Genomic DNA, 23,305 nt, shown 5'->3' on the forward strand with positions numbered 1-23,305 from the left:
GTAATGTTTTTATAAAGTTGAATAGATGCAGAGGTTTTGGGTGTTCAAGTCAACAAAAAACGTTGAAGGTTAACTTTGAAGAATACAGCGCTTTTCACTACACTGAAAGTGAGTATACTTTCCTCACTCCAGTGCAAAAACTTTCCAAAAGTCACTGCTGGAACAAAGAGGAAAGTAGTTTGACTATAAACTGATTCACCTGTAGTTAATCCGGTCAGTTTAAACTGGTGTGGCTGTCCTCTAAAGCTAGTCATTTCGCACATAGTCTTACTGATTTCCCTCGGGACACTCACTTATTAGCTGTGATTTTTCGCCTGATGTCACAACCCTCATATGGGCAAAACTGAAAAGCATAACAAGCTCTTTAAACGAAAAAGGTGGGTGGCTCTGAGAAGAGCCTTTGTAAGTTGCCTTTTTTTTTTTTTTTTTTGGATAATGGAAAACAAAAATGCCGTGCAAGAAAATAATAAACACTTTACTTGCCCTTGGCCTTGTGGTGGCTCTCAGTCTTCTTGGGGAGCAGTACCGCCTGGATGTTGGGCAGGACGCCGCCCTGAGCGATGGTCACGCGCCCCAACAACTTGTTAAGCTCCTCGTCGTTGCGGATGGCCAGCTGCAGGTGGCGCGGAATGATGCGCGTCTTCTTGTTGTCGCGGGCCGCATTGCCCGCCAGTTCCAGGATCTCGGCCGTCAGGTACTCCAGCACCGCCGCCAGGTACACCGGCGCCCCGGCACCGACACGCTCGGAGTAGTTACCCTTGCGGAGCAGGCGGTGCACCCGGCCTACGGGGAACTGGAGCCCAGCTCGCGAGGAGCGGGTCTTAGCCTTAGCACGAGCCTTGCCGCTCTGTTTACCACGACCAGACATAACGAATAGACCACCACTTAAAAACCTTCAAAATAAATAGCAAACAATAAATAAAACAACGGCGAGAGCAATATTTATACTAACCAGAGGTAGGCTTGTGCTAGTCTCCCATTGGCTACTATTAAGAACCAATGAGAAATCAGAACCTGCATCCTTCATTTGCATACAAGGCTTCCGTCTAGTGTGAGTTTTCCCTTTGATCCAATTTCATACAGTCTGGTGGGCTTTCAATACTGTTGATAATGGAGTCTATTTGGTTTTTTCAAAGCACTGTTCTAAATGCAATCAGAAGCAGGAGTGATTCTTCTTATTGTTCTGACTTTTTGCTATTGAAATTGTGACTCATGATTTTTGGAAAGGAATAAACGCAGAACAATTTCGAAACATAATATTTAAAAGGGAGTTACTTCTATGCCCAGTGTTACTTTAACTCTTCTAACTCTTTAACTCTTTTGACAGGAAAGAGGGAGAAGAGGAAACAAATAATTTTTTGTCCTGGCCCAAGTCTTAAACTATCTGAACAATGAAAACTGAAGGCAAGAACTGGAAGATCCAGCAAGTCTTCCGTTTCATTCATAGCTTACCTATGAGGCATTCCAGGATCACCTGGGAGGTATGTAGAGTGAGTACTGTCCTCATTTTAGAGATTGCGAAACTGAGAGACCCAGCTTGTTTGCCTTTGCCAAGGTTAATGGGACCAAGGACAACAAAATCCTGGCTGAAAAACTTTGTCGTAGTTCCCGGTGACACTCTCAACCTTCCTACCCTCCCTCTTTTTTCACTTGGCTACCACACACAGGATTCTAATTACTTTAGAAAACTCCATCATTCTCCATATCGCACTGAACTTCTCGCAGTTAGAGTGAAAATTTTGCAGCACATAAGGACTCCTAAGAAATGAGAGAGAACAAACACCCCACAGCACATAAATACTCAAAATGAGATTACAGTATATTACTATAAAACACTATATTAATATTACTACAGAGTGTTTGGTCTTAAGCTCTCATGTTGAGGAACATAAAATTAAGAGAAATTACCGAGGGAGATCTTGCTGTTTTTTCTTTTAATGGTCCATGAAATAGAAATAGATGGGGCCCAGATGGAGGCGGATTACTATTTCAGGTATTTTTGAGGACTCCAGCCTAAAAGTCTTCTAACTAACAGGATGGTAAAAGGAACAAGAGCCTGGGTGTGAGAAAATTACTTCTAAACCAACTCGGTCAGAGAACTATATTTCGATCCAGGCAACGAAGCAGGAGAGTAAAGCCGCTCACTTCCTGTTTCTTTTTTACCTTCTCTCAAGTCTTTTGACTCCTATGACGTTTTCTCTTAACAATATTCACTTCCTTTTTTATTATTTATTATTATCTTCACCATGGACAACAGCAATATACATCAACACTGGCTCAGTGTCTGAAATGTTTCAAAACCTGTGATGGAGATGTAAAAAGGTATCTCAGATGCTGCCTTGAAGACTTCATACTCTCTTTTGAAAAGGGCAGGGGGCAGGGAACTGGGGGGTTGTATACCTGAAGTTTAAACAGTACAGCATTTTTTTGCATCCAAAACTGAAGGTTTTAAGCAATAAATATTATAAGAGCACATGGAGAAGAGTAATCACTGTGAATTAGAAGGGTCAACAGAACTCGAAAGAGATGTACATTTAGCATTTATTCAACATAAATAAATAGTGCCAGAGTGTTCTAGGTGATGACATGGTGTGCCCTCGGGGTCGCTGGGCAGGAAAAAATTTTCCTCTACCCTTCTAGGTTCTTCTGGCTGGTCTAAGAATTAAATTGACATGAGACAAATTAACAGGAAAAAATTAAATTTCATTTCATTTGTGGGTCGGACACAATAAGAAAAATGAGACCCAAGGACAAGTTAGGCAGTTGAGGCTTGTTATGCCATCTGAGAGAAGAGGTTAGGGGCTTGGGACTTCAAAGGGTAGGAAGGCAGTTCACAGGAAGATGAAAAAAATAAAATGTTTTGTGAACAAATGTTTGCTGGGCCAAACAGAAACAATGGCACCCAGAAAAAAAATTTAATGAACAGTCTTTGCTAGGTTCCCCCCTGTCTGCACACCTCGTTCACACCTAGTTATCTAGGGTGAGAGCTTCCTTCCTGGAACAGGTTCACTATCTAAACTTCTTTTAGGCATTTAGGGAGAAGGTCAGAGGATCTTCTTGCATCTTTTGGGCCTTGATTGCTTTCAGCTCTAAATTCTCTGCATGCCAAAGTGGCACATCTTGGGAAGGCCTGCCCTGAAACCCATCACTGCCATATCAGTTTAATTATTAGACCAACCGAAGAAAATTGTTCCCCCTCCTACAGAGGCCACATGGGGATCCTGGACTTCCACCCCCTACCCAGCAATAACGAGGCACCTCTTCCCTGTCAATGTCAAACAGGCTGAGCAAGAAACTTGGATGCCACGCCCACCTGACAATGAGGCAGTGCCCCTCCTTCTACCCCAGGCGGGAAGGGGGCTGGGAAGGGGGGGGTCTCTTAAAACCATAAATTTAAATCAATCTAGAGTCTCATAACAATACCCAAAATGCCCAGGATAAGTTTATTTTAAAAAAAGATCACTGTCTTACCGAAGTCTCCATTTGAGTGAATAAAGATAATCAACATATATTAAGACCAAGAGACACATATGTTAGAATTCTCCAACTAAGATTCTAAACCAGCCATCATAAAAACACTTAAATGAGCAAAGTTGGTGCCTCATCAAAATCAGCTGGGGAGATGTATGAATTTTTTTCCTGCCTTCTCACAACTCCCCACATAGTTTTGGAGTCTAGCCCTGAGTCCAGGAATCTGATTTTTAATTTCCTTTTTGCTTGTTAAAGATCAGCCAGGTATCAGTATAGAGGTCAAAAGGGCCTAGCCTTGAGTTAGGGGACCCAGGTTTTGGTTTGGGCTTCTTATTTAAGGGTATAGTTTTAGGTAAAATATCAACTATTAGGAAGAAGCGGGAGAGAGGAGAGAAGAAAGATAGAAGCAAGCAAGTAGGCAAATATTATGAAAGACAAGATGGGGAAAAAATAATTCTTACCTCAGGAGATCATTTTGAAGAGGCTGAGATATTATTTCCCAGATCTCACCCCTCCAGGGAGTTATTCTTAAACTGCAGCTTGAATTCAATAATTTTTTTTTACGGGGGTGGTGGGGGGTAGTTATAATCTCAAAAACAAAAATTTCAACTTCTAAGACAAGCTTCTCTTTCACAACTATGTTTTGTGTAATCTTAGATAAGAAATGCTTCTCATATAGCGGTCAGCTGATTTGTGTGGGAGCTGGGAAAAGATCATTTAAATTTAAATTTTCTTTTAAAAGTGGTCCTTTTTGAGAAATTCTACTTCAAGTTTTACTTCTTCATCCAGACACACTCTTGTATGTCGCCTACATACGGTGCTCATAGACCAAAGGAGAAGACTGTCCCCCACCTTTTTAATAGGCAGTCAACTGCTGCCCCCTTTCCCGGCTCTTTTTCCCCTCCCCCAGCCCCAGGCCTAGCCCAGGCCCAACTGACTCCTTTTCCTCAATCAAGGCCCTTCCTATCGGGATTCTTTTTGGAGTCGCGGGTTCTTTGAAAAAGGTTTCCAAGAAAAATCAGCACATTTTCCTCTCCAACTGGGGCCCTCCCGGTCTGCGACGAGGTGACACCAGATGGGGAGGGCGGGAAATTCAAATCCTTTGTCCCTCCTCGAGCTGGAGTGCCACCCTTTCAAGCTCTTCTAGTGGCATCCCTGAACGGTAAATGATCCAAGAAACGGGAGCCCAGATTTCAGAAATGAAAGAAAAATTGCAACGGCTTTAGATTAGCTGTTGCCATCAGAAAACAACTCTAATGCGAAATTAGAAAATCTCACTTCAACCGTGTGAAGAGAGCTTGAGGTAGTACCCTATAGAAGGGCCCACAGCTTGTTAAAGGAACAATAAGCAATTTTGCTTACTGTTTCTACAATCCCAGGGGAGTTCAGGCTCCCGGAGAAAATGCCACTACCTGCCCTTTGTTCCGTAGGGACCCCTCCTCTCCCCCTCCCGCTCCCCCACATCCCCTCCCCCCTCACACCTCCACCCCGCTCCCCCACAACTCCCCCTCGCCCCCCTTACCCCTCCTCCCCGTTCCCCGTCCCCCTCCCCCTCGCCCCCCGCCCCCCGCCCCTCACCCCCCGCCCCCACCCCTGAAAAGACAGCGTGGATAACCATCTCCTCAGCGTCTCTACTCTCTGAAATCCCCTAACCGCTTCCTTACCAAGGAGGGACATTCCCATCACCATTAGAAATTTCAGGAGGCCTTGTAGAAAGGAGTGAACACTTCCAACAGCTTAATAAGCATCTGGAAGTTTAATCCTTGGGAAAAAGATGAGATTTTTGGGTAATGCGACACAGTAATTCATGTGTTTTAAAGCCGATAAACCTTCCAAGTCGCTTGGGGCTCTGGCTCCAAAATTGCTTCAACTATCAACACCACGGGAAAAAACAACTGAAAGTAAATATAACCAGTAGAGAATTGCACTCATCATCAAAAAAACAGAAGTTTCAGCTCTTCTTCGACAAAGTGGGTGGCTCTGAAAAGAGCCTTTGGATTGAGTGCCTATACAAGCACTTACTTGGAGCTGGTGTACTTGGTAACGGCCTTGGTGCCCTCGGAAACAGCATGCTTGGCCAGCTCCCCAGGGAGCAGTAGGCGCACAGCCGTCTGGATCTCCCTAGATGTGATCGTGGAGCGCTTGTTGTAATGCGCCAAGCGCGACGCCTCACCCGCGATGCGCTCAAAGATGTCGTTGACGAACGAGTTCATGATACCCATGGCCTTGGATGAGATACCGGTGTCTGGGTGGACCTGCTTCAAAACTTTGTATACGTAAATGGAATAGCTCTCTTTACGACTACGCTTGCGTTTCTTCCCGTCTTTCTTCTGCGCCTTAGTGATGGTCTTCTTAGAACCCTTTTTAGGGGCTGGAGCAGATTTAGATGGCTCTGGCATAGTTCTTCCGAAGAGCTGTAGTAAACCTCAATCCACCTCCACAACTAAAATTAGTAATGAGAACAGTTCAGAACCCATTTATTTATAGTCATTCAATGCAAATGAGCAATCAAGAGTTCTCACTTTTGATTGGATAGAGCCGAACTGGTTCACAAAGGGCGGGAGGGGCGTATTTTATGCAAATAAGGGATACACAATTTATTTTCCTATTGGATAGAAAAGCAGCATACTTTTGACCAATCGGTTAGCTTACTGGGGCATCCCTGTACTGTCTGTAAAATGCTTTGTTCATATGTCATCCAGCGTTTTCTCCTTTTGCTCACAATGTTTGTTGTTAAATTGTATAAGGTAATTACGTCTGGACGTGGTGAATAAGTAGGTAAGATTCGAGCAAAAGCTAAAACTCGATCTTCCCCGGCTGGTTTGCAGTTCCCAGTAGGCCGCGTACACTGGTTGCTCCGTAAGGGCAACTACTCCAAACGGGTCGGTGTCGGGGCCCCCGTGTACCTGATGGGCGAGATTTTGGAGCAGGCGGGCAGCCCGACCCGCGACAACAAGACGCGGGTAATTCCGCGCCACCTGCAGCTGACCATCTATAATGAGGAGGAGCTCAACAAGCTGCTCGGTAAAGTCACCATCGCTCAGGGCGGCGTCCTGCCCAACATCCAGGCTGTGCTGCTGCCCAAGAAGACTGAGAGCCACTGCAAGACCGAGGGCAAGTAAAGCCTAGACAAAATACGAAATTCTTTTTTATAAACTGTCTAGAGGCTCTTTTCAAAGCCATCTACATTTTCATTAAAAAAGCTGGTAGCCAGGTATCTATCTCTGTTTTTTTAAAGACAGAGTGACGTCAAAACACTGACTTCCAGGGAAATTGGACTTCCCACAAGAATTATTTTAGTGCATACCGGGTGAAACTTCTGTAGTCAACAAAAACGTTTCTAAAGAGGAGGCAGAAGCATCGCTCGGGCTTGAGAATAACAAAACGCAAAGAAATTTTCCTTTTGCCAGTAATAAACCTGTTCGGGCTTTCAAAGTTGTAAAGTTAAGAAAAATCTATTTTTTTCTGACGAAAGTTTGGCTGCAGTCCAGTGTGTATCTGTCATCAAATCGGTCTTTACATGTGATTTTTTGAATCATCCACTCAGTGACACTGCCATGTAGTTTCACAAAAGAAAAACTCAGGGTTAGGGGAGCTGTGATGACCAGAGAAAGTGGCAGTCCTGGCGGTTCGAGATTTATTTAAACCTACCCCAGCTGTCTGGGGGAGAAAAAACAATTGTACTCAGTTTAGTGTGTGGACCAGCTGTATTGACAACCCGCGAGCGTGTCAATATTGACACGCTGAGAATACTGAGAATATCAGGGGAACTCATCAACTGAATCGGAAGTTAACATGGTCCTTAAATGTCTCGTTACGCACGCTGTAGTTGGCGGCAGGATGAAATAGAACGTATGAAAATTCCTTCAGATCCCAGAGGCAAAAAAAGGCACCGGGAATGGGTGGTAAAGGAATTCATCCAATCAGATTCTTTAGTAATTAATTCTCCTTGCCGGTCACCTTTCAGCCAATGGTTTTATCGCGCGGTACTTTTGAAAAACTACAAGACCAATCAGGATGCTTCTAACTCTATTTAATGACAACTGCCTAAGACTGCAACAGGATAGTGGGTGTGTGGTCACTTGTCATGGCTCGCACTAAGCAAACCGCTCGCAAGTCCACCGGCGGCAAGGCCCCGCGCAAACAGCTGGCCACCAAGGCGGCCCGCAAGAGCGCACCGGCCACGGGCGGCGTGAAGAAGCCGCACCGCTACCGGCCCGGCACGGTGGCCCTGCGCGAGATCCGCCGCTACCAGAAGTCCACGGAGCTGCTGATCCGCAAGCTGCCGTTCCAGCGCCTGGTGCGCGAGATCGCGCAGGACTTCAAGACCGACCTGCGCTTCCAGAGCTCGGCCGTGATGGCGCTGCAGGAGGCGTGCGAGGCCTACCTGGTGGGGCTCTTCGAGGACACCAACCTGTGTGCTATCCACGCCAAGCGCGTCACCATCATGCCCAAGGACATCCAGCTTGCCCGCCGCATCCGCGGGGAGAGAGCATAAAGAAAGTTATCTTCCTAATTGAAAAAGGCTCTTTTAAGAGCCACCCACAATTTTACTTAAAGGCGGTTGTGACATGATTGCTGAGGTGTTAGAAGTCACTAATGGTGGAAAGCGTATAGTAAAAATTCAAGTAAGGGAATTTAGTATTCATAAAATCCAAAGTAAGCCTTTATTCGGGTTAGAGTTATTCAGGGAATTATCTCATAATTAAAATGCTGTCTTCAGGTCAATTGGTCTACCTAAAATGGAATTGTAGCTCAGGCAATAGGAACTGACCTCAGTACTCACCAGCAGAGATCCACTAAATTTATGTAACCTTAAGACTTGCCTATGCATCTTAAAATCAAGGGGGTTTGAGATACTGAAGGGTACCAACTGTAGAGCTTTTTTTTTTTTTTTTTTTTTACCCATGCCCCCTTTTAATACAAAGAACATTTACTTAAATGTTAATTTAAAAACAAATTTCCACATATTGATGTACAATGTAATTGAAGGAGCAGATGGTTTTCTGAGGCTTAACGCTTACACAACGCGGTGACTTAAAACTACAAACAAAATTACAAATTAGATACTGAATATTTATGAGAAAATAAATTAACAAATTCCAATTTTACAAAAAGACAAAACCATAGCTATCACAAAATTCAGAAAAATAGCACATTTTATTAAGTTGAATACACATTGCAATGCTTTATTTTCCTATATTTTTGACAGCATACTCTGATTCCCTCTTTAAAGGAAAATTGTTTAGTAATATTTTCTATAGAGTGTAGACAGTGGGAAGAGAATTCAGTATTCCCTCTAGGGTGGTTGATCACAATTTGTTTTAGTCCCTTGATAACTTAGAAGAATTTCAGCTTCAAAGCACTGTAGGTGATGTCAAGTTTTTAGGATCGTTTTCAAATTTGGAAAATCCTCTGTCAAACTTCTTTCATATGTGAATTGTAAAATTTGGAAGAATTCTTCACAGACTAGCTTCTGGCTCTATACATTTCAAATCTCAGTTCTCCCCTATGCATTCACTCCCAGTGCTGGTTACATGGATATATGACATCTAGTCCCATATTTTCTTGCCATTAATCCAGGTGAGTTTATCAGTGGGCAGTAGGAGTATTCCTTGAAGCCATTCTTAGATCAGACTGGCTAGCAACAACTGAACTATCAATATATATGAGCACATCTGCACATCACTTTATATGTCATTAACCCCAAACAAAATATAGATGCAAGTAAATTTTCTCAAGTCCCAAATATTCTCATCAACATCCCAGCATAATCAGACAAAAGGTGAATTGTAAAAGAAGAGAAGATTGAATGGAAATAAATGGTTTTTACCAGCTGTGATTAAAATCTGTCAACATTGCAATTTTTTAAAAAGTATTTATTTATTTATTTTTACGGTACGCAGGCCTCTCACTGTTGTGGCCTCTCCCATTGCGGAGCACAGGCTCCGGACGCACAGGCTCAGCGGCCATGGCTCATGGGCCCAGCCGCTCTGCGGCATGTGGGATCTTCCCGGGCCGGGGCACGACCCCGTGTCCCCTACATCGGCAGGCGGACTCTCAACCACTGCGCCACCAGGGAAGCCCAAAAGTATTTTTTAAAATGAGGGCAAGTGAACATATTATACTCCCAGGGGCCCCTCCCAGGACCTTGGAAGTACAGGGTCTGACACTTGAGTTTCATTAACTTCAGGGTAAATCTGCTTCTCAGCACAGGCTATGCTTTTCCAAATTACACATGGCCTTCCTTGCCCTCCTACCACTCTGTTATACCACACCTCAGCAGAGTGCCCTGTTGCGAAACACTGGTCTCGGATGACTCAGGACTCTGAGATAGAGTCAGCATAATTATAGGATCAGGTCAACATAATTATTTCCTTGGAAACATCTAGATTCTACTCCAGAGCAAGTATACTCTTGTGTGCTCCTTTCAGCGTTTACTATAGATCTTTATTTTTCAAGACGGTAGCCAATAGCCATATGTGGCTATTGAGCGCTTGAAACATGGCTAGTCCAAATTGAGATGAGCTTAAGTGTAAAAATACATACCAAATTTCAAAGAGTTAGTATGAAAAATAGAATTTAAAATCTCCTTAATATTTTTACCTTAGATGACTTGTTGAAATCTTTTTATTTTAGTGGGTTAAAATATTATTAAAATAGATTTTACTTGCTTTTTTACTTTTTTAAAATGTGGCTACTAGAAAATTTTTGATTACTTATGTGGCTCATTATATTTGTGAGGAACAGCACTCATACATGGAGGATAATTATACTGGCTCACATAACTCATTATGTCCTTAATGTGACCAAGCCTCAGTAATAATGGCACCTACCTCAAGGTGCTGTGAAAAGAATGTGTTTGAAAATAAATAAAGAGTGTTCAGCAATAGTGCTTGGCATCCTTGTAAATTAGTGCTCAAGAAATGCTAGCTGTCAACACTACTGCTGTTACCACTGTGCCCTATATCCCTGTTCCCTTCTGAAATTCTCTAATGATGTAATCACGTCTTGTACTGGACCTGTTCCTCTCTGGCATGGATTTCAACCACAAAGTTACCTTTTACATCTCCCTCAGGCTTAGAAGAAATAAAATCTAGAGCACTGCCTAGGGGAAGTAATGGGATATTTAATTTTTCATCCATAAGAGCACTATGTATGTACAGAAAAAAATTTTTTTACAATAATGCATTACAAGGAACCTTTAATTTCTGTGTGCACTTCCAACATACATGAACATTTCATGAATTTTCCTCATTATCAGTCAGCAGTTTAGTTTATGCAGTATTCATTGCTATTTTTGGCTAATCAGCCATGTTTGGCCAATTATTTGAGTATATTATTGCTGTTGTCAATATTATTTTATAATAATAAGTGAATACTGAAAATAATATTAATAATGTCAAAATAAAATATAGGTTTTATAAACTAAACAAAATCGTGACAAAGACCTTTTCATTAAACTAGCCAATTTTTAGAATTGAATGAATGTCTTATTAGACCCAAGCCAGTAAACTGTGAACAGTTGTGAGGGAATGGAACAAAATTAAAGAACACGGACAAAATTGAGGAAACATTGTTGAAGACCGTCTAAAGACTAGATAAAATTAGAGATTTTTAACAATAACTTAGCTCTCTGTGAATGAACTCTTCCTGCAGCCTTACTAAAGAATGGTTATATTTGTTTTTGAGGAATATGTTTTACTTGAAAGTAAAGGACATGTTTCAACTATGCAAATACATTTGCAGGAAACATTCAATGATAGGATCAACTGTATATAAACCCAATAAATTTACACCCCAAAGAGCATTCACAAGAGGTTTGAAGAAAAATTAGAGAATCGACTCTCTTTGCTTAGGTTGATTCCTTCCCTGCCTCTTAGAGCTGATGTGAAAATCAAGCAAATGGGTGGAACTGAAATTATTTGAAGGAGAAAGGGAACATAGAAGTACATGGTGCTATTACTATAAGCCCTATCTGTGATTATATTTGGAGTGTCTTTATTAGGTCTCCTGGTTGTTGCAACTTGACCCAACCTGAGCTAAGTGGAGAGGCCCCGGTGGCAGGAGTTCAGGTGGCTCAAAGAACCAGGAACTCAGGAGATGTCAGGAACCCAGATCTTGCAGCACTCTCTGTACACCTCTCATCTCTGCTTTTCTATGCACTTTGGCTCCATTCTACTCTTTTTATCCACTAGATCTCTTGGTTTCTCCTACACAGTGACTAAGACGAGGAATGCACTCCATGGCCACTACCGCTAATGCAGGAAATAACTCAACTCACAGATTCGTCCTTGTGCCAATGGTTGAAGAACTGAGCTGCAGGTCTGCAGAAGCCCCTGACCCTGGAAATTGCCTTGAGAAATTCTCTGCCCACCAGAATAGAAATAGGATGCTGGACTTTCTCTACCCAGGAGAAATGCCATGAATATGAAAGAATCCACATATAATGCTGTTAATGAAAACTAAAGCCCTTTATTAGAGACATCACCTCCCCCCCCCAATACACACACAATTTCCAAAACTTTACCAATATATTTTTTCTCCTTCGCGTAGAAAATTTTGGATTGCACAAAAGTGCGTTTAAAGCATCTTCGATTTTTAGATGTTAAAGCCCACCTAAAATGAGAATCCTTGACTGGCCAGCCAGGACAAAATGGCCGACTAAAAGTTGTTTTTCATACACTCAAATCCATCACACATTTGTTGAAAGTTACACGATGCGAGGAACAGAAAGATCCCTGGTCCAGCCTTGCCCTGGGTGGAAGAGTCATTGCCACCGCTGTAGTAGTTTTTCAAATGTTCCTTTGCTGCCACAGCCCACAGGAATTAACAAAAGAATGCAAGGCAAGAGCGTCTGCACCCACCCTCCTCCCAGGATCGGATGATACCAACGCCCCCGAGAGCCAGCAACTTGACTTTCGAAACATGGAAAATGTCCGAAATACCAGATACATTTCTGTATCAAGCGAATAGTGCTAACCCAACGGAAAGAAAACAAACATTGGAGACTAAGGATGGAGGCCGGCCACCATCCAATTAAATACATGGTGAAAATCACAGGCTGGAGAAGTGAGCCAACCCGCGAGCAGGGCGGGACTTTTGAATGAGTTCTTAGCTTAATCGGAGTATCCCGTTAAGACTAAGAAACTGGCTGGATTTCTTTGTGGTTGTATTTGCTGTTCACAGGAGTGGAGCGGGGCAGGCAGATAGCCCAAGTACGCAAGTCTCCGGACAGCGCTTGTAATTGCTGACCAGGAGACTAACCAAAAGCACCGCAGAGCAAGGAGCAACCCACAGGGATGGTTCTATGCCCTGCAACCCCACAGCAGTCACCCTCCCAAGCCCTCGCTGCCCATCTTAGGGTAGCGTGAGCAGCCTTCTGCAACGACTCCTGCGCAACCTTGATCTAGATTAAATAGCGAAAAGTGATATAGGTATACAGAAATAGCAAGTACGGAAGGAGTATACAGGTCTTTTTTTTGAGATCAGTAGTGGCTCTGAAAAGAGCCTTTTTGGGTTTTAGAAGCAGACGATTAACAACCTACTTCTTTTTGGGTGCAGCCTTCTTGGGCTTGGCAACCTTAGGCTTGGCGGCTTTGGTCTTCACTGCCTTCGCTGCGCTCTTGGCGGCCTTCTTAGGTTTAGCAGCTTTAGCTTTCCTTGGACTCTTGGCAACTTTCTTGGTCACAGTAGCTGCGGCTGGCTTCTTCGCCTTCTTCGGGGTCTTCTTGGCGCTTTTTTTCGGGGTGGCCGCACCCGTGGCTTTCTTGGGCTTCTTAGCTGCCCCCGCAGCCTTCTTGGGCTTGGTCACACCTGCCTTCTTAGCCTTGGGCTTGGCCTCCCCAGTGGCCCCCTTCCTGTTGAGCTTAAAGGAGCCGGAAGCACCGGTGCCCTTGGTTTGCACCAGAGTGCCCTTACTCACCAGGCTCCTAAGACCCAGTTTGATGCGGCTATTATTCTTCTCCACATCGTAGCCCGCGGCCGCCAGCGCCTTCTTGAGCGCAGCCAGAGACACACCGCTGCGCTCTTTGGAAGCGGCGACAGCCTTCGTGATAAGCTCGGACACCGGCGGCCCAGACGCCTTCCGGCGCGCCCCGGCCGGCTTCTTGGCCGCCTTTTTCTTAACCGGGGTCTTCTCCGCAGGAGGCGCGGCGGTGGGAGCGGCAGGAGCGGTCTCCGACATGCTGAGTGCTGAAGATCTAGGACTCGGGTACAAGTGGCAAGTCGCCGATGGAACTACGCTTGGGCCGGGCCCCCGTATATATAGAGCGCAGGCGCGCGCTGATTGGTGCTCCGGTCGCCCGCCTGGCTGGCAGGCTCTGAGCCGCCGCGGTGCGCCCAAGTTGTGTTTGTTCCACTTCACAAAAGGGGGAAAATATTAAAATACGCAGCACCAAGTCACCCGAGTTTGGTCGGGAAAGGATCCGAGAAGCCTCAGGCTTCGTGCTCTCCATTTATTTTTTCCGCAACCACAAAGACTACTCGTCCAGCCGTCCCCAACTCCCCCAACTCCTAGGGAAGTCCTGGGCAGTCGGAGACCACTTTCTGTTTTTCTTCTAAATTACCTGTTCGCTCCTTTGCCCCTGAAAGTTCTTTTTCTCAGGGGTGGTTGGGCACATGCTTCCCTTCTTTTGGAGCCAAAAATGAAATGGTTTCCACCTAAATTTTCACCATAATTCTGTTTCTTCGCAAGGGAAGTAACACAGGTCCTCTGTGAATTCTGCGTACAGACCCACAGGAACTGTGGACTGGGACCAGGATTCTGGGGCCAGTCCAAAGCAGTTAGGGCGGGATGGGAGGGGGTTCGTAAGGCTTGGGGGGGTCCTGGATGATGGGGGGTTAGAGACTTAAATCTTTGATTTGAAGACATTGAAACTCTATGAAATCCCTCTTTTCATAGATGGGGGCGGGGCACTCTTCTCACTTCTCCAAAGGCAAGAAATTGGGCTGTTTTTTAAAAGCTCTCAGGTTTCCCTCTGGGTTGTGCAAAGCAGGGGGTCTGGCCCTCAAGGATAGGGATAATGAGGAAACAAAGGAGACCCCCTAAGCCTGCAAATAACCCCCAAATAGACTTGGCAGCTAGGGACGTTTAGATGATCTGTTTTCAAAGAAAACAAGCATTTATTTATTTATTTTTGCATGCTGCAATAAAGAGATGAATTTCAGCACGTGAAAATTCTAGGTTACTTCCACTAACAATATCTAACACATGTCGTGGTACAGGACACTCTCTAACTGGGAACCCAAAGATACAGATGGAAATAAAGCAACTGACTTCAACAAGATACACTTTTTACTTTTAAGATGAACTATAGATTTGAAACAGAGATGAAATGGCAAAATTTTAACAGAAATGGAGGAAAATTACTAGAACAAATAAATTATTATGCCACTTTTTGCTGATAAGCTCACCTCTTAACCCCTCTAAAGCCGGCCATATGTATTCTATTCTAAAGCTCCCTTTACTACTACTACATCTAGATGAAAATATGTACTAAAGATGTCAGTCTTAGATGTGATAGTCAAAAGGGGTTATACAAATTAAGTTCAGTGATGATTGAAAAATGAGGTATCTTCTTTTAAATTAAGGATAACCCCATGGTTTCACTGAATAACATTCATTCAACATTTGGAAACTGTCTACTACTGGTCATGTCCTCTGGGAATTAACAGCCTAATAAGATTAGTGATGGATGAATTAGCAACCGCAGAAAATCGCTTTAGACCTGCCATCCATCAGTGTGACTTTGGGTATAGGAATTATAAGAAATCATTGAATGTGTACGAACAACTAAAGTACCTTCATCATGCTAATATGTTTTGGTAAAAAAATAAAATAAGAACATGCCATTTGGTTCTGATTCTATGTGCAATGAGCCCCCTCTTCATCTGAAACTCAGCTAAGTATGCATAACCACCAGAAAAAGAGCTGTGTGAAGTCTTGATTACCAGGTCACTGAACCTCCCTTCACTATAAAGTGGTGTCCCTGGGCTTCCCTGGTGGTGCAGTGGTTGAGAGTCCGCCTGCCGATGCAGGGGACACGGGTTCATGCCCTGGTCCGGGAGGATCCCACATGCCGCGGAGTGGCTGGGCCCGTGAGCCATGGCCGCTGAGCCTGCGCGTCCGGAGCCTGTGCTCCGCAACGGGAGAGGCCACAACAGTGAGAGGCCCACGCACTGAAAAAAAAAAAAAAAAAATTGGTGTCCCTTTTTGCAAATCAGCAGCATGTAAATTTGATTACTGTAATTCAGTTTTCTGATATGACCACTCAGTTTAAATCAGTCAAATCACATCTCTCTATATGAAAATCTGAAGTCCAGAACCAGACACCAGCCACTCAAATTCTTGCTCTCAACCTCCTGGCTACATAATAGAGGCCAGAAGGCAGAAAAACAAGTAGCCCTTCTCTAGATCCCTGTAACTTGTGTTGAGAAAAGTCAAAAACAAAGCAAAGATATTTCTTCATGTCTTTTCAAGCTGTAGTAGAGAATTCTCCACAAGTCCACTTGTGGTTCATCTAATGCTCTAAGGCCATGCTATACAGTAAAATAGAATGTGAGTCATACACGTAATTTTAAGCTTTCTAGTAGTCACAATGAAAAAATAAGAAGAAATAGTTGAATCTAATTTTAATAATATATTTTACTTAACTCAGTATATCCAAACTACTATCACTTCAACATGTAATCGATATTTTAAAATATAAGATAGTTTCTATTCTTTTTTTCATATAGTAAGTCTTCAAAGTCTGGTGTGTGTTTTACATTTGTAAAATTTCAGACTAGCCACATTACAAGTGCTCAATGACCACATGTGACTAATAGCTGTCATACTGGACAGCACGCTGTCCAGTATGACTTAATATTTCCTTTTCGATTGGGCTCAGAGTATGCAAAATTATACATTTACTTGTAGAAGATTGATACATTAATAAAGTTTTTGTTTAGTAGAGATGCAAGTGAATTCTTTCTAGTAGAAAAGATAACCCTAAACGTTATGATTGCATTGCCTAATAGGACGTTAAACAATTTTGTATCTGATTTTTCAGCATTCCAGCATTCTTTCTTGCCCTGACTGAATACATATTTCATTCTCCTGTATCCTGCTTTGACATAACTTTGTCATTCTGCTTGCTCCGTCATTAATACTGAAATCATTCTCTGACCCATGCACAAGCTCACTATACACAGTACTTGTACGAGAGTCATGTTTTGAAAATTATACTTTTACAGTTGGTTATTCAGTTTGTCCTACAAGCTCTGAATCAGAATCTTTAGAAACCATTCTAAAAAATTGGAAGATACAAGATTTTTTGACCATGAGCTATAAAGCCACCTTAGATCTTGTAGGTGTCCCATGAAGTCTCAGGCTTTGAAATAAGATTGAACAAACCTGTGAGCAACAAAAGACCTACTAAAATTAGCTCCAGGGAAAATTCAGATTAAGGGTGTGGTCTGCCCACTCACAATTGATGGTCTCAAGATAGCCAGCAATAAACTGAAGACAAAGTTAAATGTTGCCATGAAATAAATTGTGTATTCTTGTATTTACACACATCCTAAATATTATGGGTTGGCTAATTTTGTTTCACGTTCTTCGGGTCGGGAAAGCTGGCGGACAAAGTTAAAGATGCAGAGCAGAATGTCAAGCCCAAGTGGAGCTGGAGAGAGAGAGAGAGAGACTCAAACAGCAAGACACACTCAAAGGAGAGTGAGAGGAGATGTTGGGACAGGTGTATGGATCAGGGGCTGACAACTGATTTTTCTTTCACTTCCTCCTTCTACCATGCCAGAAGAGTGTTCTGTCTGTTTGTTATAGGCCCCAAATGGAAGTTATTAAAACCTGTTTTTTTCCTGACTCGCCAAGGAAACTTTCAATTGAGACTAAAGTTTCTGTTATCTTATTCCCTGACACACTCTCAAAATACACTGCGGAAACCAACAGAGAATATAGTAGTAAAGCACATAGTGGGAGCTCAGTTAATACATAGAGAGTATTACAAAAGGAACAATACATTGCAAAACATTTGGAACTGCTATTAGAATCTCATAAGTGACACAAGAAGCTAGGGCATTAATAGCCACCCGATTTTTCAAGCTTGTTTTCAAATGACTTTAAATGGTTTCAAAAGTGAAACCTACCCTCAAAAGAAAAGGATTTGTCAATAGCGAGAAGATATACATTTTTACACTTTCTCAGTTTAGGCTGCTAATGAAGGCAATTATAAAGCACAAGATGAAAACATATATTAGGCAATAGCCTTAATCAGAATAAATATATGGCTTTACACGATGACTATTTTGGAGGAAACAGGGGCATACACATTTTGGTAGATTTGTTAGGACATGTTATTGCTTTTTATTTCCTAGCTCAATACCATGCCATGCATAAGCTTTTCACATATGCTTACTGAGCACTTGTTAAGCAAAGGACACCAGGAGGGAACAAAAGCAAAGGTAAGCCAAGCAAAGTGTCTCCTCTTAAGGAATTATACGTTTTGAGACTGACACAGACAAATATAATTATCATACAGTGTGATAAATCTGATAAGAAAGACACAAACCACTGAGAGAACATAAGTATAAAACCAAAAATGTTCATGTGCTGCTTAAACATTTGCCTTCAAGTACTTCCAATCCAATTGGGAAATTAAGACATCAGAGAACAGGCTAGAACAGTGGTTCTCAAAATTTAGATTTCAGGACCCCTTCACATTTCTAAAAATTAGTAGCCCCCCGGTAAGTTTTGTTAATGTAAGTTACATATATATGTAGATATTTACTACTTTAGAAATTAAAACTGAGTATTAAATTTAATAATCATATGTATATGATGTTTACTACCTATAAATTAATTATATCTATTCATAATTATATATAACAAACAGCATATTATATATTCATTTACATTATATACTATAGATTTGTACATAAAATGTATAGCACATAATACTATATATACTATATAGAGATTTATATGTAAAATATATAGTAGTATAAATATATAATATTAAATACATACTACTATATATTTTACTTATAAATCTCTACATAGTATGTATAATTTATATATACTATATATAGACTTAGATATGAAATCTATAATATGTAATACTATATATATATTATGTATTATAAATGTAAATGGTAGAAGGTCAACTCAGAAAAGTTCCTCATTCCCTAGCCCATTCAAAATCCTCGCAGCCCCAGGCTAATCTGAGACTTGTAAGGCTGCCTGAAGGTTGGGAACACAGCTGAGTTGTTAGTGCAAAAGAGCGGAAGGCAAGACAGCAGCTTTGGAGTCAGAACACTCATTTCCTCCTTGGTAACACTCCCACTGCTCCCTCGCCCCAGGAATATAGTGAAAATTGAATTAGATAATGTGCGTAGAGTTCCTGGGATTGGACGGAGCACACAGTAACCTCTTATTTGAGTTTTATTTCCATTATATCCTTGTACATGGGAGCCTCCTGTCTTGGGGTGACCCTGAGACAGTTGATACTCTCCTTCATTTGGAGGAGTAAGAGTAGAACAAGTCCAACAAGCTGGTTCATTCTTTCCAATTATGTATGCGTCCCCTGGCAGCTTCCGAAAGGTCACCAGACCTAGGAACTAACCCAAGGAAGACCTCAAGAAGAGATTCTAATAAGAAGAGAAGAAGCTTGCCCATTAGAGAAGGGAGATGTGTGTGTGTGTGTATGTGTACTGGGGAGTGAGAGGAGAGAACATAATCAAGGACCAACACTGTCACTCAGAATCTACCCCCTGCATTGCTGTTCTTGGAGCTCACTCCTTGACCAAAACTCAAAAGGAAAAGATTATGATGACATTCACATAGTCACCTCCTCCCTGCATTCTGCATCCTAAGTGTGAGCATACTTCCAACAGCAGACAGGCATAGCTGTCAGGGAGAACCATGTATTGTCAATACAGAAGAGGGACCAAGGTATCCCATCACCCTGCATTTTTTATTACTGAACTCACCTAAACCTTCTTAAGTTAAACATAATTTCTGGTTGGGACCAAATTCTTACAATGTTAGCTTACCTAAGAAGTTGTAGCTATGCTTCAGTTAATACATAGATTTCTTACACTTTTCATGGTTAATGATAGTAGCACTTATATTTTCCTCTTAATTTTATAAAATAATCCAGGAAAAATACAGATGTGGCAGAGTATATTTATCAAAAGGACTGGCTCAGAAGCTGGAATACCTGAGTTCAAACTCAACTTTGCCATTAGATAATTTTATTACCTTCTCTAGGCCTCCGTTTTCTCATCTATAAAGTGGCAATAGTTGTACTTGTTTTATAGGTTGCTATGAGAATTAATGAGTTAATGTTTATGTAGTTCTAAGAATAGTACCTGCCATGTTGTAAGTACAAATTTTTATATACATATTTTTAAAATTATTTTAAAAGTTATACCTACATTCTTATAAACACAACACCATTCTGTAATTGTTGGTTTAAGAGTGTCAATAATACTAATAAAGATAACAGTTAACCGAACACTTTCTATGCACCAGGCATTGTATGCACTATTTTCATTCTGTCTTCACCACCATCCTATGACTACCATTACAAGCATTAGTACTTCACCAATAAGGAAATGGAGATTGAGAATTCAGATTTCTCCTAGGAGAGCCCTGCAGACTGATTACAATTCATGTACCCTGAACACACACACACACACACACACACACACAAATACCAAGTGAACTAAAGTCAAAGACCTTTGTTTTTCTATTATAAAGTGCATAAAATTAAAATACTCCCATAACTATTAATTACTTACTAGTCTGTTTAATGAGTTGTAAGCAGAAAGCGTTTTCACCCATGCAAATAATTCTGCATGAAATCATACCCTTCCGGCAGAATCAAAGGTGTTTACAACACATCTTGCTGTCTGTTCTGATGGACACTAGATGGCGATCCCAACCAACCAAAGCTCATTTTGGCGGCTGGCATGTTACAGTCTCTCCAGGCCCTTATGTAATTTTTAACCTTTCGTTATAACTTAACACTTTTCTGTCTCTTTTGGTGAACAGAAGTTTTTATTCCCGTTTGACAGATGATGATCCTGACACCGCTGTGAAGCCCTGAGACTTAGGCAAGTCTATAGGCAGGCAAGAGCAAGGGAGGAACAAATTAAGTGGCTTGGACTGACAGTTGTCTAAGTAGTCCAGAAATATCATGCTGGATAATTATTTCATTCCACAAAAATTTAATCTGCACCTTTGATAATCCCATCTGGGTTTAGGGAATAAGGAAGTAAATAAGACAGGCTCTACCCTTATGGTGGAATTTGGAGGATGGGAACCTAAAAAAAGATATGGAATAATGGCTGTGGAAAAGGTCAGAGTGGACATGAAAAGGAGGAAACAGTGGACTTTCCCCAGGCGTGGAGGTTAGCCATAGTCTTACAAAGGCAACTTTTAAAATACTAAATTACTTTTCTTTCCTTTCTTAAAGTAAAAATGACCACAGTGAGGAGGAAGATGACAGAAGAAAACACTATTGTGCAAAGGTAACAACACGGGTACTATCTTGGTTAAGGTATATCAATTATGACAATGGTGATAGTAATAGCAAATTTATTACACACTATGTGCTAATAAGGATAAAAAGAGTTAAAGGGTTTTTGACTTTGCAATGTGCCTAAGATCAACCCAACACCTTCATTGTAACACACACGCTCCAAGCAAAGCCCCAAGAAGTAGACTGCACTGAAGTGTAGGTTGTGTAAAAGTCCAATTAACAATTTAATAAATGTGTTTGTTTTGGCTTCAACCCTTCCCTGCCCAAAGGCATTTACAATGTAGGATGTCGTTGTCACCAATAGACACTAGACGGCGCTCCAAATTAACACTGTCCTTGGTGGACAGCTGATGCTTCTTGTGGCCGGGCTAAGTCAACCATCATCAACTCTGGGTTGACATATTACCCAGAAGATTTCAAAACTCATTCATATATAGTCTTTTGATGGACAGAAATGATTATTACCTACAGTTGACAGTGACAGTACTGAGAAGCTGTGAGACTGGAGTAAAGGCCCAGAGCATTCAAGTACCAAGCTGGCTGCCAGGACCTTTGGCGTCAATAATCTTTATAAAGAGAAATAAATTGTCAAATGGACAAGAAACCCATGGTTGATTCATTCACCTCCTCAAGCAATTAATAAGGAGGAGAAGCACAGATAACTACCCTCGAAGTGCATACAGTTTAGAGTAAGGGGGAAAGGCATGGAAAGAGAATGGACAGAAATGTTTTACATCTCGCCGTATAGTGTGGAGTAGAGACTAAAGGAGGATATGGCCAATTTTACCAAATCATGGTGGTAGAAACAGTCTTGTGCAGAAGCCACTTCAACTGTGTCTTAAATGTGAGTAGCAAATTAGGCATAAGAACCCCAAAGACCTAAAGAGACTGCATATGTTTTATCTTTTTAAAATTATTATTATTTTGATAGTGAGATAACCACAATACAGGCAATCTGTAAGAGGATACTGACCTATCACCTGGTAGGGAGCAGCATCCTCAGATAAAAAATGTCATTGATAATATTAGTATGATATTAGAATATGTACTACTAATAAACATGGTTTAGCCTTGTTTATTTGCCAGGCACTTGTTGAGGGCTTCATTTATCAATTTTTATTCTTTTTCACTTAATTCTAAAAATCATTTTATGAAGTAGCTGTTATTATCACCTCTTTACAAATGAGAAAGTTGAGACGGAGAGTTTCAGTGGCTTTGCAGTATAACTTTCCCTTGAAAATTGATTATAATTCATGTGCCTTTAAAGCACACATATATACTCATCAGAAATGAGATACAATAGGGTAGTTTACAAAAACTCTGATTATACTAAAGTGAGCAAGAGTAGACTTTGCTCTTCTTCTCATCGGTAATGAAAAAAATATATACGACAGGTTTCATTAGAAGATATTAAATATCGAGGACGTTTTCTCCCTTAAAATTTCTAAGGCTCTTGGAAGAGCTGAAAGATAACAATTGACAAAAATAGTCATTGCAATGGTCCCAAACTCTTCCCAAATGAAAGAGACATTTATACTATGGTATCTCGTTAGTTCTGATGGCACTCTAAACAAAAACGTACAACATACAGTTTATTCCTAATCTGCCAGTCTGTAATTATTACCTTCTAGGGGTGTCCATATCTGTTAACAGCTGCAAGAGGTCATTCACATAGAGTATCATTTGGTGATCAGAAATTATTATCCCCATTTCACAGATGAGCAAACTGAGGTTCAGAGAAACTGGAGTAAGGCCATAGTACCGTTAAATCTTTCCCTTTTTGTAGCTCTTTGGAGCTCTCCTCTGCTTGCTAGATGGTATGCTGCCTGACTCATGAATCATTCAAGAAAGCCAATCCAATCTTTAAAATTTACTTTGCTGAATTATGTTTTTTTTAGCAGCAGCTTAGTGACTGGGTAAGGGGAAAGGGGGGGAGGATGGTGGAATTTGGAGATGATGACTAACCGGTACTAAAATGTTTCATTGTGGAGGGAATGACAAATGTTCTAAAATTGATTGTGGTATGGTTGCTCACCTTTATGAATATACTAAAACCGTGGAATTTTATACTTTAAATGGGTGAATTGTATGTACGTGAATTATATCTCCATAAAGCTGTTACCAAGAAAAAAAAGTAATTGTACAATCAACCCCCATGTGCTCATCAGCAATATTCAACATTTCCCCCACCCGATTTCATATCCCCACACAGTTAAGAGGCCTTAATTTCCAACTCTGATTTTTTCTGAGATGGCCAAAATTTGCATACATGCTTTAAAAGGTATCACTTA

At 41.5% G+C, this 23,305-nt stretch overlaps 5 protein-coding genes and 1 pseudogene across 5 annotated transcripts in view; 2 read left to right on the plus strand and 4 right to left on the minus strand.

Moving 5' to 3' along the window:
• LOC132497346 (uncharacterized) overlaps positions 1 to 23,305 on the minus strand; it is a 112,753-nt gene that overhangs the window by 5,903 nt on the left and 83,545 nt on the right. The gene's annotated exons all lie outside the window — the stretch shown is intronic.
• On the minus strand, positions 476 to 2,244 carry LOC132497361 (histone H2A type 1-B-like). Its single transcript, XM_060110496.1, has 2 exons — positions 2,164 to 2,244; positions 476 to 893 (listed from the first exon to the last, which is right to left on the minus strand). Exon 2 carries the CDS (start codon positions 866 to 868, stop codon positions 476 to 478), a length of 393 nt encoding a protein of 130 aa, XP_059966479.1. The 5' UTR covers positions 869 to 893; positions 2,164 to 2,244.
• On the minus strand, positions 5,490 to 5,870 carry LOC132497380 (histone H2B type 1-B-like). Its single transcript, XM_060110524.1, has one exon. It carries the CDS (start codon positions 5,868 to 5,870, stop codon positions 5,490 to 5,492), a length of 381 nt encoding a protein of 126 aa, XP_059966507.1.
• LOC132497235 (histone H2A type 1-D-like) lies at positions 6,195 to 6,593 on the plus strand (annotated as a pseudogene).
• On the plus strand, positions 7,559 to 7,969 carry LOC132497392 (histone H3-like). Its single transcript, XM_060110535.1, has 2 exons — positions 7,559 to 7,825; positions 7,877 to 7,969. Exons 1-2 carry the CDS (start codon positions 7,559 to 7,561, stop codon positions 7,967 to 7,969), a joined length of 360 nt encoding a protein of 119 aa, XP_059966518.1.
• H1-2 (H1.2 linker histone, cluster member) lies at positions 10,926 to 13,693 on the minus strand. Its single transcript, XM_060110487.1, has one exon. It carries the CDS (start codon positions 13,655 to 13,657, stop codon positions 13,016 to 13,018), a length of 642 nt encoding a protein of 213 aa, XP_059966470.1. The 5' UTR covers positions 13,658 to 13,693; the 3' UTR covers positions 10,926 to 13,015.

This window comes from Mesoplodon densirostris, chromosome 10, assembly GCF_025265405.1.
Source record: "Mesoplodon densirostris isolate mMesDen1 chromosome 10, mMesDen1 primary haplotype, whole genome shotgun sequence".
Classification (NCBI taxonomy): Eukaryota; Metazoa; Chordata; class Mammalia; order Artiodactyla; family Ziphiidae; genus Mesoplodon; species Mesoplodon densirostris.